Source organism: Bactrocera tryoni, chromosome 5 (assembly GCF_016617805.1).
Source record: "Bactrocera tryoni isolate S06 chromosome 5, CSIRO_BtryS06_freeze2, whole genome shotgun sequence".
NCBI classification, from domain to species: domain Eukaryota; kingdom Metazoa; phylum Arthropoda; class Insecta; order Diptera; family Tephritidae; genus Bactrocera; species Bactrocera tryoni.
Genome location: NC_052503.1, coordinates 21171199 through 21188136, shown reverse-complemented (window position 1 = coordinate 21188136; position 16938 = coordinate 21171199). Strand labels below are relative to the sequence as shown.

Sequence of the window (16938 nt, the reverse complement as noted above, 5' to 3'; positions counted from 1 at the left end):
TTGGCGAAAGATATTTGCAAGATTACGTTAAGATAATCTTAATTGTAAAACAAATGCACATAAATACATATATATTATATATAAGCATAATATATATACGTACGAGTACATATACATACATACTATATACAAAATATACACACACACGGTATATTATGTTGCAAGCATGCGACAACATGCAACACTTTTCTAAGCTAAACATTTGCATTCATACATACTGTTTGCATAATTATAAATATTAATAATATATTACTATAATTATAATTATTACGATTATTATTATTATTATTATAATTATTATTACCTATTACTATTATATAAAATTTCTATTGGCCTATATTTCATTGATTGATTGATTTCATTTCTCAGTTTTTATATGCATAAACAGAAACAAAAAATAAATGTATTTTTAATGAAATTGAATACAAAAAAAAACCAAAGGCGTTTTATTTACATATCGAGAAAATATTGGTTAGTCGAAAAAGTCTTTTCGTATCTCTAATCAAACTTTTTTTTATTTTTTTTACTTATACTAAAAAATAAATAAAGAAATATGTACCATTTTGGTCGACCACTTTTTGCCATTTTTCCGCTAGAGACATTATTCCATCAGTGTAAAACTTTCATCAGTATAAATCGAAATTTCAAAATTTCCAAAACGGAAGCGAGCGAACCATTGTTGTGCTACACGAACTGATACAGCATCGTCTCTGTAAAGATCACAAATTTCATTGGTGGCTTGCCTGGCATTCTTCCCTTTTTTATACAAAAATTTCAAAATATAGCGAATTTCTTAATTATTTTCACACATTTTTGAACAGCTGTAACTTTTTTCAAATTCCCCGAATTGAATTTTTTTTTAGTTAAATGAAACTAAAAATCTCATCTTTCCAACACTAGTGGTATGACACAATGTTATTAGTATCACTGGAGATAAACGACTGCAACGGGATGTATTGACAAAATACGAAAAGACTTTTTCGACTACCCAAAGAACTACCGAAATTAAGTCCTTTGAAGGTAAATGATGCGCTCTCTTTATCCAAAGAGCTTAACTCTCGAAATAACGGCACATTTCTACTAGCTGTGCCAACAAGTACAGACAGCAATGAAAATCAAATTCCTAACGTCTCGGGAATAGCTCAAAAATACTCGGTGTTACCTTCGACAGCCGGATCTCCTTCAAACCAAATCGACAGCACTTCAGGATAAAACTGTACTTAAACTATATCCATAGGAAATGAAAACAGATGAGAAAGAGAAAATACACTTCACTCAGAAAAGAATCTAAAAGTATGTCAGCTTACGTAAACGAAATATGCAAAGCATACATGCAATGCGCAATACTCTTAAACGTCAATGCATAAATTTAGGCAAAGTAAAAAAATCATGAATGCATGACAACCCTATTTCAGGCGCAAGAGCTGTCAAAATGTGCATGAGTTTTGCTTTGCATGCATTGCATTGAAATTTTTCCAAATGGCAGATTCGCCGAAAAGGTAAATAATTTATAATCAAATGTATGGTATTCATTAAATTTTAATTGTATTTACATTTTTTTAGTGATAAAAAGTGGACGCACGAGCGCAAAAAATTGCTTATCACCGTAAGGCTCAGCCATGAAAGTGATTTCGCAACTAAAACAAAAAAGCGCAGCACAATTTGGCAAAAAATTAGGCGGGACATACTGAAAAAAGACAATGCATTTCCATTTTCACTTGATGAAATAATGCGCTGCTACACCAACTTGTTGGGCACATATAAGAGAATAAAGAGAAGAAGCGCAATGTCCGGCAAAGCTGCCACCAATTGGGAGTTCTTTGAAGAAATGGACGAAGTATACGGTACGCGCTGCAGCGTCGTTGTACCTGAGAATACGGTGAAACATTCTTTAGAACAAACTGCAAACGAAAACTCTTCTTCATCGCCTTCTCCTTCACCTTCTGCATGCTCAGAGGTCACGCATACGATAAGAACGCGAAAACGTAAAAGAAATGAAGTTATTGCCTTTTTGGCCTCCGAATCCGAAAAACAAGAGAAATTGTTTCAGGTACTGGTGGAGACAGAGAAAGAAAAAGTTAAGATTGAAAAGGAAAAATTGTTGGAACTAAAATCTATACGGAAATTGTATGAACGAATTTTAGAACGCAATATCGACATTATCTAACTCTGTTTTTGATTATTATAACCTGAACAAAGTATATTAAGATTACCACGACGTTTGTAATGCCTAAAAGGTTAGAGACCCTATAAACTTTATACATATCTACATATATGGAACATCCTGCTGTCTGTATATACTGTATAAACTGATCGAACAAAATTCTTGAGAGAAATCTCCTATTTGGGAAGGAATCAAAGTTCTTGTAAGGAATATTTTGTATTTGGGAAGGGTTTTATAGTTTTGTTGCAAAGAAAATTAACATTTTTTCTTGTTTTAGTTTCTTGTAACATTATATAATGAATTTTTTCGTATAAAACAAAAGCACTAATGATTGTTATTTTAATAAAAATTAAATTAAATTATATAATATAAATATTTATATAATAAAAAATGTTGTCATTTCTTTATTTATGTAGTTAATAAAGTGACAATGGCGTCCCGTTTATTTTTGGCTTCTTCTCTCTGTTGACTTGCGGTTGGTAATTGTGAAAAGCTGTTTTCGCTATTAAACGCCTCATCTCCTTCTTCCTCGCTTATGACGCAGGCTTCATGTCCCTCATTTTCAATAATAATATTATGAAGAATTATACAAGCCAATGTGAAAGTTTTTGGTAAATGTGCTTGGTGTACATCAATATACTTCAAAATACGAAATTTTTTCTTCAAAATTCCAAACGCCTGCTCTACATGAGCTCTCGTTGAGCATAAAATTTTGTTATACTTAATTTGTTTCGGTGTTAAAGAACCATTATCTTTATAAGGAACCATTAGAAAGCTTTCTAAGGGATATGTGGAATCTCCTAATAAATGACAGCCGGAACAAATTTTTAATTCGCCCTTAACTATTGACTTTCTAATCGGACTCATTTCCCAAATAGCGGCATCATGACAACGTCCTGGACAGCCAATAAACACATCCATGAACTTAAAGTTACCATCCACAATTGCCTAAATAAATTAAATTAATTACACATAAACAAAAAACTTTAAAGAACATTCTTACTTGAAGAACAACTGAATAGTTCCCCGTGCTATTATAAAAACTAAGACTGTCCTTGACTGGTTGTGAAATGGAAATGTGCATAACATCTATGCAGCCAATGACATTTGGAAACGGTTGGCTGTGTTTAGCTGAAAATTCGTCACATTTTTGTTTTTGTTCTGCAACAGTAGTCGGAAATTTTATGACATCTTTTTTTAAACAACAAATTGTTTTTATGGTTTTAATACATATTTTATAGCTGGTTCCCATTGCCATATCGAATCTGTTGCTAACATCTCTAAATGATGCGTTGCGGCTCAGTTTCCACAAAGTTGCATAGAGCGCCTTTTCCAGTGAAACTCCAATACGACCAGTGCTCTTTGGCACCCAATATGGCCTCAGCATGTTTAGAAGAGTCTACAAATTACAATTTCAATATAAATGTGGAAGACTAATTGTTTACTTGATACTCACCTTAAATGTTGATTTTTCCATTCGAAAATGTGAATAGAACACATCATTCTGCATACTCGGAATACTCTTATAAAATCTTTTTATTTTTAGAATTCTTCTTTTATTTTCATATCTACAAGCTAAGACAGCCAATCTCCGTTGCTTCTTTATACAATTTTTTGCAATTATTAAGCTATTACTACCGGCACTAGTTTCGGCCAAAGAAATAGCATTATTTAATGTAATTAACAATAAATTTTCCATTTTTGTAAACACGAACAACTTTAACTCTTTACTAGCTGTCAGCGCAATGCTTAAACGTCAAGTAAGTGCATTGCATATTTTGACAAGGCAGGGTTGTAATGCATGAATGCCTTGCATGGCTCGGGCAAATGTTTTAAAAAATGCTTTGCATATTGTGTTTACGAAAGCAGCCTGCGATATTAATCACACAAAATCAACACGCCCACTAAGTTCCTTCATGTGAGTAATGTCATAAGGGGAACACATCGTGGGCACTTACAGAATTATTGCCGAATACAGTACTTAGAAAGAGGAAAATTCTCTGAGCGCCATTCACTTGGAAGTGGCCAGAAAAGATTTTTTAACATATGACTCAAGCAGCTGACGTCCGGTCTTAGACTAAGTATCCTCTGGGTAGCCAAATAACATCCGTTTGAAGGCGAGCTAAAGTGAGAAGGCGAACCATATCTCCACAGGGGTGTGCGCTGGGTTTAGGACCCACCACGTAAAAACCCCTACCAATGAAAATAAGAGGCAATTGAAAGGCTAAGCCCTCTCTCGACGAACAAAGACCACACTCATCATCTGAAGAGTCGACGTTACGACCTTTCGAGAGAAAGGTTCTGCGGAAGATTTATGGTCCTTTACGCATTAGCCACGGCGAGTATTGTATTCGATGGAACGATGATCTTTACAAGTTATACGACGACATTGACATAGTTCAGCGAATTAAGAGACAGCGGCTATGCTGGCTAGATCATGTCTTCCGTATGAATGAAAACACTCAAGCTCTGATGAAAACAATCAAGCTCTGAAAGTATTCGACGCAGTACCCGCCGGGAGAAACAGAGAAGAATGCCATAAGTAGCCGGAATTTGTCCCTCGGAAGGTTGTACCGTATCATATCTAATTACCCGATTAGATACTCGAAACAGATATATACATATGTATAAAAAACTACAAAAAAAACTTTATTTTAAGCAGCCAGCTTATAAGGCAGCTATATGTTATAGTGATTATATTTGAAAAAATCGTTCAAAGATTATTGAACAATAATTCATGCCAGAACTTGAGTTTAATCGTTTAGTTTATATATACGGTTCCGACAAATGAGCAGCTTTTTAATGATAGAGGAACCTACGCAAAATTTCAGTTCGATATCTCAAACTGAGGGACCAGTTCACGTATATACAGGCAGAGAGATCAACTCAACTCATCACGCTGATCATTTATATTCTATATAGTAGGTATACCTACTTTATAGAGTCCCCAACACTACCTCAGGATGTTACAAACTTAATATATGCTTCAAAGGCCTTAGTAACCGAAGAAATCGTCCTTTTTGTGTTACTAACATTATATATTTAAAAACTTACTACTAAATTCATAAATATATATATGTAGACTTACAAGTTGATCAAACACATTCTAACTACTTGCTATGGCATAGTTTCGAAATAGGTATCCAACAAAGTGTCATTAACATGAACAAAGTCCCATTGCATTAATGGAAAATTCGTGCGACACCTATTGACTACAACATGCCTGGATGCGGGGCGAGCCTCCAGACAAAACAGTCTTTTTGCACCATAAACCAGCCACTTACGCCGACGATTGTAATACCATAATTGATTCTTATTGCCATAACTGCAATCATAAAGCAAGACTTGAGAATTTGGTTTATGGTCAGCCGTTTGTAGGCAATATTCTTCGCCACGCATACGCAGGTCATGGTCTTCACTTAGCGACCAGTCTTGTCTCCGACTTGGGAATATGCTTGTCGCTTCGCAATCTTTAACTCCAACGATTCTGTAATCGGGTCGGCCTAAGGTGTCGAGACAAAATTTCGGCGCGCCCACACTTCTCACCTGACCATAAGCGAAATCGGTGGTGCCTTTGGGTGGGTATGTTTTCACCAAGTCAAAGGCGACATTTTCGATAAACCACTTGAATGACTTGCAATGCAATTTCTCACGCAAAGCGAGTTGCTTCGTTAAATCACCCGCATCAAGTTTTTCATATACACCGCGCGCATGCTTGTATAGATAGTTCTTGTAATCGTCCATCCACACCTCCGCAACGCGTTTGTAATTCTGCAAACAAACAATTGTACTATAGCAAATATATGTTTATTATAATTTCCAAGTCTTTCCATTCTCACCTTATGCAAGTAATCTTCTTTGCGATCTTCCGATACGCCAGTCCAATTTTCACTGCGAAAAATGTGACCGACACGCGAGCATGGCACGTCCAATAAACGACCACCACACATCCAAATCTTAAAACTCAACTCATACTGTTCACCACCCCAAATGTCCAAACCGTCATCATAACCGTCCAACTCCCAAAACCATTCCCTTGATATCGCGAATAAACCACCCGCCATGATTGGGTTCTCGAATGGTTTTGTGCGATTCTTCTTAGCACTTTCGAGCAACGGCAGTCGTTTATAGTCAAGTATCCAATCGAAAGCGCCACGTGCACCCTCATCTTGTGCAGTATACTCGAAAGTAGCGTCCTCAATCACATCGATCATGGGGCATACCGCGGTGCGTTTGTTCAAAACTATTTCATGCAGCAGCGGTGGCAACCAATTGTAATTGACCTCCACATGTGCGTCCATAAAAACCAGCACATCAGCGACAGCCTTAACAGCACCAGCTAGGCGCGCTGCGATGAGCCCTTGCCGCTTACGAAAGCGTAAAATTTCCACTTTAGGAAAATTTTGCTCCACATACTCGTCGAGTGGTTTTTTCAAATTAGTAACATCACTGAAATCATCGACGAGTATTATTTCTTTAATCAATTCGGCTGGTGTACGGTTGATGATGCTGTGTAAAGAACGCACCAAGGCGCTAAAGTGTTCATTGTAGAACGGTATTACTATACTGACGGTGGGTAAATCTGCGAAATATTTCAACTTTTGGCAGCTGTAAAGAATTTTTTTTTTTTTTTTTAATATTTTTCAATTATGTTATGATTGAATGGATATATAATAGAGGAAATGGACATATAGTTAATGAGGACAAGCTCGTAATAATTATACGCGACAATTTTCAAGTTACTAACTCGGCTGGATTCACAGTAGCATCTTTTTAACCCGATTTTCTAAGACCTAGGACCTTCGCAGCCATTATAAAATGTTTCAAGGCAAAAAGGTAAAAAAAAAACCAAGCCTGACCAAATCAATAGCAAAGCCGAATCTCCATGATTCCAAGGTAATGCTCTGCATTTCATGGAAACAGATGGGCGTGTTGAGCTGCTAAAGCCCTGTGCCATTAATAGGGAATTAATAGGAAACGCTAATCATCAAATTGAAGCGAGCGATTGCTGAAAACCGGCCGGTATTTGTGACGTAGCATGACAACGCTCGCCCCAATGTTATAAAAGCGGTTTCAAAACATCGACTGAGAAGTTTTGAAGGCTTTGTCCCTTCTGATTACAATTTGCTCCGGTCGATGCCGAACCCTCTCACTAAAATACAGTTCACAGGGTATCGAAATTTTGGCTTGATTCGTTTTTGGTCGCCATATCAATGCTGTCATTTTGAGATTTAATCCACAAATTGTCAGAAAGATAGGAGAATGTTATAGCTTCCGATGGGCAATACTTTGAATTGTACCATTATATACTGCAATAACTAAATAAGTCGATCAGATCTTTGGCGTAGGTGACATTTGGGTAAGAATCGTAAGGAACATTCAGCACAACTTAACATGCCCAAATATTCAGGAACGAAATTTTCGACTTATGCTTTTGTTATCAGAATATCTGCTATCTATACCATTGACTTGGGTTTTCTAAAATATTTTTGATATTTTCGTCCCTAACAGTCTCATGGAGAAAGCCAACTGCAGAGCTCGGATAACTACAACACGAAATTTTAATGCTACATCTCACGTACCACAGGTCCTATAGCTGTGATATTTGAACTCCTTTTGAAGGTTAGATTGAACATTAAAACATAAACATTCAATTCTAGTGGCGTCCTCTCGAAGAAAGGTTACAAACGCCACTGGTCTTGCCTGGGCAGTAGATATTTCAAAGTTTAATTACTCACCCCTGATCACGTATATCAGGCAACGACCGATTGACAGAAATCATATCAGACAGCAAAGCATTAAATCCGTTCTTCTTGCTTAATTCACGCTCTAACGTCCGCTTTGAAAGATTCGTTATATACGCAGGTTTCCCATGTTCGCCTAATCCACTTCGTGCTGCATCGCCTGCCATGGCTTCGACGTCATGCCAATCCTTCAGTTCTCTTTTGTGGCTTCGCTGCCAATACGGTGTTTTTTGTATTAATTCAATTTCGATCCCCTCCAGCGCTTCTCTTGTGTAGATCCATTGATTAACGAGCAGAAATAACGCCGCGCCGGTTATTAGAAATATTAGCAATCGTACGACATTTATATAATGTGAATAGCGCATTTTTTTTTGAGTGAAAAAAATTTACTGGCTTTACTTCGACCGTCCAGTTTCGGCTTTACAGTTCTACAATTGTTCGGCAACTAAACGAAAGTAAATTCTAGTAGCGCTATCAACCTCATTCAATTATTTATTTAATTATTTTTGTTTTTAGAAAATAACACCTGTAATAATCATAATTTCACCTGAACAAACAAAAGAGTAAGATTAGGAAACAACAAAATCTAACGAAAAACTAGTTCAAATAGGTCAGGTCCCACGAAAATAATAGGCACATATAAAAATAGAAACACTTGTGGGTAATCCACGAAAATATTTCTTTCAAATTAAGTAAAAAACATTTCACAAATATACTCTGGTCTTATGTTTGATGTAAGTTGTAAAAATTTGTGTAATTGCATATAATAAGAAGACACACATGTATGGCTTGTATGTTATTGTTGTTGGTAGTTACTGATCGGATATAATATAAATCACGTTCCATGCCGTTTACCGTCAGTCTAGGTCATAACCAATACCCATCACCCAAACCGCCTACCCAACTAAGTACACTTTAGCCTCTCCAACCCTTTCTCTCCTCACTAGTTTTATGCTGTGAGAGAATGTCTGTATTTACACAGCTTCATTAAAAACGTTTTTAGCTCTTCTTCTTTTACGTTAACAGTTACAGATCAAAAGTAAAAGAATAAGAATTATGTTTTAAAAAATTTGGTACACAATATTGACTTTATAGGGTACTCGTACAACAATTTCAAACCTTTACTTCCCTTGAGCTGGCAATTTAGTAATTAATGTAAACAAAGGTTGTTGACTGGGCTAAAAGTAAACAAAAAGGTCAAGGATATTATAAAATGCAAACAAAGGGGTCATTGACCGCGTAAATTATAAAGAAAAAAGTCATTGAGTCCCAATGTAAACAAAGGTAGTTGACTAAGCTAAAATTAAACAAAAAGGTTTTTGACCTTAAGAAGAGGTCATTGACCTCAAAATGCAAACAAAGATTGTTGTATTAGCTAAATGTAAACAACATAACCTGATAAAATGTAAACAAAGAGGTTATTGGCCTCACAACGTAAAAAAGCAGCATTGACCTTATAAAATGTAAACAAAAAAGTCATTGACCCCAAGTGTAAACAAAGGTTGTTCTATTGACAAAATGAAAACAAAGGTTGTGGTCTTCGCTAAATGTAAAAAAGAAAGGGTAAATGACATTATAATATGTAAAAAAGAGGTCAATGATTTTATAAAATGTAAACAAAACTCCAATACTTTGTACATTGTAAACAAATGTTGTTGTATTGGAAAATTGCAAACAAAGGTTATGGACTTGATTAAATGTCGATTAAGGGTCGAGGAGCTTAAGATGTAAATAAAATAGCACACGTTCTATTAGTTTTTTTTTTTTTAGCAAATATCAGAACACTACATATAAGGTATAGCTGTCATACAAAGAGATCGCTCAAAATCCAATTCGTGCATGTACTTTTTGATTTGACAAGATATTTTCAAGAAATTTGACTTGGATTATTGTCCAAGGCAACACTACAATCTACGAATATTTTGTTTAGCTGAAGTTAACGCTTTTATCTAGTTTAAATTTTTTAATTAAATACGCTGTAATAATCAGCAACTCCTTTTGAAAAAAATTTGATTTCCTTGATACCGTTACCAATCTGGAGAAAGGTCTCAAAAAAAACACTTAAAAACCAAATAAAAAAATATTTGAAAATATATAAACTTTTTTTCGAATATGAAAAGCTACCAATGTTTGATTACATATTAAAACCACGCACATCTACATACAAAAACAGCCAAACAAATTATAAAAGGCTTAAGTACGTCGTTGCGATGAGAAAAATCTTTCTGCTTAAATTTAATTCAAATCAAACAACACAAAAAAATTTAATCACTATAGATGAATAAAGGTTCCTTTTAGAAAAAATTACGGATTCCCAAAAAAGTTGTGAATGAAAAACACTTTAAAAAATCAAAAATATTATTTCTTGGAGCAAGCCTACAAATACATATGTATATATAAGAAGGTCGTGTTAAAATTTTTAGCAGCTCGGTTCAGCCGGACTGGAGAAATTTTACTCGCCGACTCTGACAACAACGTTTCGAGAAAAACGTGTGTAAAGTTTTGTTTAAAAAATTCTTACAAATATGCTCATATTTTCGAGACTATCCGGATCAACTTCGAATTTTGGGAGAATATTCTCAAATATAATATATTATGTATGTATGTATGTACTTTCGAGATAATAAGAAAACCAAAAATCGATTTTTTGAAATTCACAAGTGGATTAACACATAATTAAAAATAATGTTTTCTTTTGGAATGATGAACCATTTTGTTTATTTTAAGTTTTTTTCCTTTCTTTATCAATAGATACATACATATACATGTAAGAAATTTCGAATATCTTTCCATCATTTATTACAAATATACTTATTTACAAATACACTTCAGTTTCTAACCTTAAAAACACAGGTCTTACTATAATATGTCTATGCAAGGGTATAAAGAGTCATTATATTGTCACGCATTTAAAAAGATGAGCGCATTCTTCTTTGAATTCTTTTTTGTGCATAATTTTGATATGATTTCAAAAATGTTTAAACTTTTCTGAGCTAACTAATATTGTGCATATACATATTAATTAATACTTTTTTTTCGTATTTTACAAAATTGAATTGGCAAGGGCAGCTTGTTTTAAGAATGATAATTACGATTAAATAGAAATTATTAAATGGAAGTAGCTTAGAAAATGTTTTGTAAATTATATCAACGATAGTACAATAATAAAAATTGTATAAAAACAGTGATAGGAACGCCGACTTCAAAAAAAAACAAAAAACACATGAACCCGTCTGTCCACTGTTTACTTATACTATGACTGTTTTACAAACAAGATATTAGATATATTTCTAAATACGGTTTATATCTACTCTAGATCCAAAAATGGCAAGTTATGATTTTGATAGTGACTATGCATTATTCGGCGCTTGTACAAAAAACAAGTCTAACGCTGTGTTATTCACGTTACCGAAATTCCATTTCATATAGGGATCATCGGAATCGCAACGGTTAATATAAATTGCGCGTTTACTCGGTGCAGCCTGCAAGCAACGTTCACTGCCTTTACCAGCTATAAGCCATTTTTCAGCACGATCATAATACCAAAACTGATTTCCACCCATACCGTGGCAATCCCAAAGCCATACGGGTGCATTCGGCGGTTGCTGTTGCACATCTAAACAGTCGGTTTTGAAGCGTAAACGCAAATCTTTGTGCCAGCTTAAAGCCCAATTTTGATTTCTTTGCGGTTTCTTCAGATTCGGTGCACACGGATAGAGACCGATTTTTGAATGACGCGGTTTACCCATTGTATCCACACAAAGCGTTGGCTCAGCCACACTTTGTATAGCGCCAAAAGCGTAATCGGGCGGCTCAACAGGTGGATATTTTTTAGGCAAATCAAATGCCACAGCCTCCATGAACCATTTGAAGGACTTGCATTTGAGTTTTTCACGTATCGCTTTTTGTTGGCTTAAATCACCGGGATCAATGTTTTCATATACACCCTGACCATGATCATATAAATATGTTTTGTATTCGTCCATCCACACCTCAGCGACACGTTTGTAGTTCTTTAATTAAAAACAAAAGAGGAAGTTGCTTTAAAAATTTCATAATGATAATAATTTAAGCTTGAATATTTCATAATATTTGTATGTACACATACTTACTTTGTGCAAATAATCGCTTTTTCGTGGACTGGGTTGTGAAGTACGTGGCCCTCTATAGATGTGACCAACACGTGAACAGGGCGCATCCAAAAGTTCACCACCACACATCCAAATCTTGAAACTCAACTCATATTGTTCACCGCCCCAGATATCGAGGCCTTCATCATAACCGCCTAATTCCCAAAAGAATTCACTTGATATAGCAAACAGACCACCAGCCATAACGGGACTTCTAAATGGTTTAGTTCTATCCTCCAAATCTTCCGGTAACAATGGTAAACGTTTGTAATAAAACTCCCAATCGAAAGCGCCACGTGCACCTTCATCTTGAGCTCTGTACTCAAAATTACTGTGATCAATAACGTCGATGAAGGGGCAAACCGAGATTCTTTTGTTTTTTGCGATCGGCTCCAACAACGGTGGCAGCCAATTATAGTTTGCCTCAATGTGCGAGTCCAAAAAGATAAGTACATCTGCAGTAGCGTGGCGTGCACCAGCCATGCGCGCACCAATCAGTCCGGTACGTTCTTTCAAACGTACGATTTGTACCTTGGGAAAGTTTTCGGCCACATATTGTTCGAGTTGTTCGAATAAGTACTCGCGATCACTAAAATCATCCACTAGAATGATTTCCTTTAACAACTCTGGCGGCGAACGATTTACAAGACTATGCACAGAACGCATAAGTACACCCAAATGCTCGTTGTAGAATGGAATTATGATGCTCACTGAAGGTAGTTTAACAAGATATTTCTTATGTTTACATCTAGACGAAATTAGAAAAAGTATATGCATATAATAATATAATTAATATTGCATGAATGTCAAACAAAACTCACCCTTCATAACGAATATCAGGTAATGAACGATTTACAGAGATGGAATCGGAAAGTAACGCATTGAAACCATTTTCTAAAGACATCTTTTGCTCCAAATCCTTTTGCGATTCATCGTTTAGTGCAGCTCTTACGCCGCCTTCACCGAGTCCAACTCGTTTCTGATCGCGTTCCATAGCCAAAATATCATGCCAATCTTTTTTGAGATTATTTGGCATCAACAATTGACGATTTTCTCTATCCACATCATTATTCAATCGTGGCAGTTTTGGTGCGTCAACTTCGCGTTCTGCTCCATTGCGCACATATTCCTCAGAATTTTTTTTATGTGCACGCAAATTTTCGGCACGGTTTGACGTCAAAATGGGCAATTTATTTCTATAGGGGCTTGAAGATATCCAACTCGTGATCAAAAGGAATAAAATGAATGATAAGATCAGCAATATTGCTGCTTTTAAAATCCATTTTACATTTCGACGACGCATTTTGTGTTACTAAATATATAAACGCACACGTTGCAATTAATTTTCCTAGTATTGCTTCAGTTTCTGCCTATTGCTGCGGTCCAGATACCAACACGGCAAAGACCCAACTATGCCACTTTATCTAAAAATAAAATAAAAAAGGTGTTTCAAAAAGAATGACGGACTTAGTAGCGTACACACAATATTGGCAAATAAATATATAGTACATACATACAGTTCATTTGATAACACAGTTGGTTTTAAAATATGGCAATGATTAATAAAACTATAATAACATATACATACATATATAGATATAAACCTTCAGAAGAATATAGCACAAACAGTTGGCAAAAGTTTTTACAGAAAGCGTTGAACATTAAAGTTGTGATAAAACTTAAAGACCAACAAAGCAAAGAGAAGAACAATTGCCAACTAAGCAAATGCCTAAGAACGCTCATTTACCGAGGCAAATAAGATAAGGAACATCCGGAAGTAATTGAAAATTGCTGATACGTATGTGCTCTATACCTACTTGCGGAATATATCAGGTTTTTTATTAAAAATTTTTAGTAAATCAAACCACCTCTCGGTTTGATAAAATTTAACGCAGTGAAAAATGAATAGGTAGAAAATATCTTCAAAATTAGGAGAAATAAAATAAAAAGTTTTGCAGAAATTGAAAATTAAATGGAATTTTCTTATCTACAATAATAAATTTGGTTTATCAATCTTATGCACGCTTTTGAGTTATTACTATCAATACCCAAACGTGATAGGACCATCTTCATTTGTGTTTACGTTTACAAGTATTTTGTTGACTTCAGCACCATTTAAAACATATGAATACCTGGATACCATATACATACATATATGTGTGCGGAGATTTTTAACAGGTTTCCAAAATTCATCAGATATCTTACAGTGTATTTGAAATGTAGTAAATAGTTAAAAAAAAGATATAAAAAATAATTATTTGAATGCACGCAATTACTAGCTAAGAGTTAAATCGTATGTAATACCAAATTAACCACACTTTGTAATCTTATCGGATTGAACTGTCTTCAAAATCAAATATATTTATGCAAATGTATGAAAATTTCAGTAAGTCTTGTGCTATGTTAAAAATTTACCCAGGAGATCTTATCGAATTTGGCACCCAGCTTCTTCCGGTAGGTTGGCTAAATTGTTGTCGATTTCCTTACGCAGAATAACTAACTTTATTTTAATAAATGCATTATATGCTTTTCTGCAATATATATTCATTCCCAAACCGCTGTGTCGGGTGAATATTGTTAATACGTATACCACATTAAAAAAATAAACAATTCCTGACAACCACTATGTAGCTACGTATTAAAAATAACAGCTGATATTAAAGCAAAGAACGTACGTATATAATAGAGAAGACAGAAAACGTATATTATAGAGAAGGCAGATAAAATACGGTCTCTGTGCGATATTAACGATTTTTATAATATTAATATTTGACATTAGAAATACTGTTCCACAATAATATTTTAGTTGTTTGATTAAAAAAGCAGTATAATCAAAAAATATTTAACACATTCATTAAATATACATATTTTTCAATTTAATACAACTAAAATGTTTTGAAAACTCTTAACAAAATGTGTATTAGGTTGTAGCAATTTACATAAATCATATCATTATTAGCGTTTTTAAATAAAAAGTAAACATTGTAAAAACATTCCACACATCACACAAAGCAAGGAAACACGAACATGTTGAACACAAAGAGACAGTTACTTACGTCGACGTAAACAAAGAACTATTATTATTATTAAATTCGATAGAAAAAAATCAAGGGCATCGCTACGAACTTACTGCCGTCCCTAAATAAAAGCGGTAGCGGCAAATTACTGTCAAAAATTCCTGATCTCCATAGATTTTATATGGCGATTTTGACAGCGCGCTTCGAAGTAATTTTGTAAGTTTTCTTAAACATTTCTTGAAGATCGATGTTTAATGTTTTTAAAGATTACAGGAATTTAAGAGAAAACGATAAAAATATTGGAAAACCATTCAAAAACTCACCAAACAAATTTTCGTCGTCGTTCGAATTTAAATCGTTATATAGGTGATAACAGTAAGCGGAAGCGAGAACAAATTTGAGTAGGACTTCGGGACATTATCGACATCGATCAGAAGAACATGATAAAATTTTGCTTCGAAAGTTCTAGTACTCGTTGAAAATCATGCGCTAATTCCGTGAACGTTGGCTGCATTTATGTACACAATATGGCGAGTGCCATAAATAGCGCCATAAGGATAATGACCAAGTGTCAAATGGGGATTTAAATCAAAGAAATCTGCCACAACCCTAAATCATAAATTAGCCTTCCCGGTTCCAACAGATTTTATGAATTATAGTTTTTTAAATTATGTATAGTTCAGTTGTTTAATACACAAGAAATTTTCTAATATTTGCAACAGAAATATTGTTATTCGTATAGTATATAACTATACAATATTAATATTAATTAAGAATTTTTTTGTTTTGGCAGCTTACTCTCGAAATTCAGTGAAATCTAAACAACTTTCACAAGCTCGCCGAACTAATTTGCGTCATATCAATAAGGAGCGACAACAAGAAAATTCGGGTGTGAATAAGGATTTCATTGTTTTAGAAGTAAAACTAATTGAGCGAAATAATACAGTTGTACTTTTATTATAAATATTTAAGAAAATTAGAAAATATAACATTATTTTAATATTCTACATTGCACTACTCTCACGTTTCCTACGTTCCCGATCCTCCATTTTTCGTCGCTGAATGGCAAGCATTTTTTCACGCATTGCAATAAGTTCATCTCTTTGATTTGCTTTCACATTTACCCTTTCTGTTGGACTAGTACATGATATGGGATCCCCTTTTAAATTGTTGGTTTCCCCCGTGAAATTTTTCGATGGTGTTGCTTGCGTAATGTTTTCTGTTAAACTTACACGACGCTTTCGTACATTCACAGATTGTTTATTTTTCTGTGTCTTCGAAACAGCAATTTTTTCAGCTTGCACGTCAAATTGTAGCTGTTTTACATCCTTAACGAAATGTTCGCTGTTCAACGAATTGGAAGAACCTTCTGAATCTTCTAAACTTACATTCGCAGATGTTCCAAAAGTTTTAATCTGATCATTTTTGAAATACTTTTCAAACAATGCCACAAGCTCTCCATGGCGACGTTCCTGATTTCGCTCCTGAATGTCATTAATTTCCAACAGAGTATTTCGAATAGTACTTGTTATGGCTGCAATACCATCTTTACAATGGAGGCATTGTTTTTTAGAACATTCCAAAGAATTTATAACTTTTAATATATCGCTATCAATTTTGTCCATTGCTGCCATTGCTAAACGAGTACGGATAGGTTTTCGATTTACTAAAAAATAACTGGTATATAAATTAGTAGCAATCATATAAGTTTTCGCAATATTTTAACTATTACACAATCTATTCTGAGAGCATATCCATATTATATGGTAATATTTAGTCTCTTAAATATAAAATAATTAATTTTCGTCCAGAACTTATACTCAACTTGTTTGTAATTATGGCAATTGTTTACGAATAACAATGTGAAAGCAAACTGCAAAATT

The 16938-nt window shown here is 34.5% G+C and overlaps 5 protein-coding genes across 7 annotated transcripts; 1 reads left to right on the top strand and 4 right to left on the bottom strand.

The window, feature by feature from the left end:
• Positions 1 to 1417: 1417 nt before the first annotated feature.
• LOC120778858 lies at positions 1418 to 2280 on the top strand. The gene is made up of 2 exons (XM_040110887.1): positions 1418 to 1499; positions 1564 to 2280. The coding sequence occupies exons 1-2, from the start codon at positions 1480 to 1482 to the stop codon at positions 2165 to 2167; spliced, it is 624 nt and encodes a 207-aa protein (XP_039966821.1). The 5' UTR covers positions 1418 to 1479; the 3' UTR covers positions 2168 to 2280.
• A 29-nt stretch (positions 2281 to 2309) lies between these two features.
• Positions 2310 to 3876, bottom strand: LOC120778856 (protein ALP1-like). 2 transcript variants are annotated; one of them, XM_040110886.1, is made up of 4 exons: positions 3621 to 3876; positions 3395 to 3563; positions 3168 to 3325; positions 2310 to 3112 (listed from the first exon to the last, which is right to left on the bottom strand). In XM_040110886.1, exons 3-4 carry the CDS (start codon positions 3246 to 3248, stop codon positions 2573 to 2575), a joined length of 621 nt encoding a protein of 206 aa, XP_039966820.1. In that variant the 5' UTR covers positions 3249 to 3325; positions 3395 to 3563; positions 3621 to 3876; the 3' UTR covers positions 2310 to 2572. The 2 variants fall into 2 exon arrangements, with proteins under 2 accessions (XP_039966820.1, XP_039966819.1); XM_040110885.1 differs by having other exon boundaries at positions 3168 to 3563.
• A 1405-nt stretch (positions 3877 to 5281) lies between these two features.
• On the bottom strand, positions 5282 to 8273 carry LOC120778553 (N-acetylgalactosaminyltransferase 6-like). Its single transcript, XM_040110404.1, has 3 exons — positions 7903 to 8273; positions 6004 to 6772; positions 5282 to 5935 (listed from the first exon to the last, which is right to left on the bottom strand). Exons 1-3 carry the CDS (start codon positions 8271 to 8273, stop codon positions 5282 to 5284), a joined length of 1794 nt encoding a protein of 597 aa, XP_039966338.1.
• A 2417-nt stretch (positions 8274 to 10690) lies between these two features.
• LOC120776581 (N-acetylgalactosaminyltransferase 6-like) lies at positions 10691 to 14674 on the bottom strand. Its single transcript, XM_040107348.1, has 4 exons — positions 14454 to 14674; positions 12860 to 13462; positions 12021 to 12786; positions 10691 to 11921 (listed from the first exon to the last, which is right to left on the bottom strand). Exons 2-4 carry the CDS (start codon positions 13339 to 13341, stop codon positions 11259 to 11261), a joined length of 1911 nt encoding a protein of 636 aa, XP_039963282.1. The 5' UTR covers positions 13342 to 13462; positions 14454 to 14674; the 3' UTR covers positions 10691 to 11258.
• A 1309-nt stretch (positions 14675 to 15983) lies between these two features.
• LOC120776583 lies at positions 15984 to 16880 on the bottom strand. Of its 2 annotated transcripts, none has more exons than XM_040107352.1 (2): positions 16788 to 16880; positions 15984 to 16721 (listed from the first exon to the last, which is right to left on the bottom strand). In XM_040107352.1, exon 2 carries the CDS (start codon positions 16687 to 16689, stop codon positions 16060 to 16062), a length of 630 nt encoding a protein of 209 aa, XP_039963286.1. In that variant the 5' UTR covers positions 16690 to 16721; positions 16788 to 16880; the 3' UTR covers positions 15984 to 16059. The 2 variants fall into 2 exon arrangements, with proteins under 2 accessions (XP_039963286.1, XP_039963285.1); XM_040107351.1 differs by having other exon boundaries at positions 15984 to 16732; positions 16788 to 16874.
• Between the last annotated feature and the right edge of the window lie 58 nt (positions 16881 to 16938).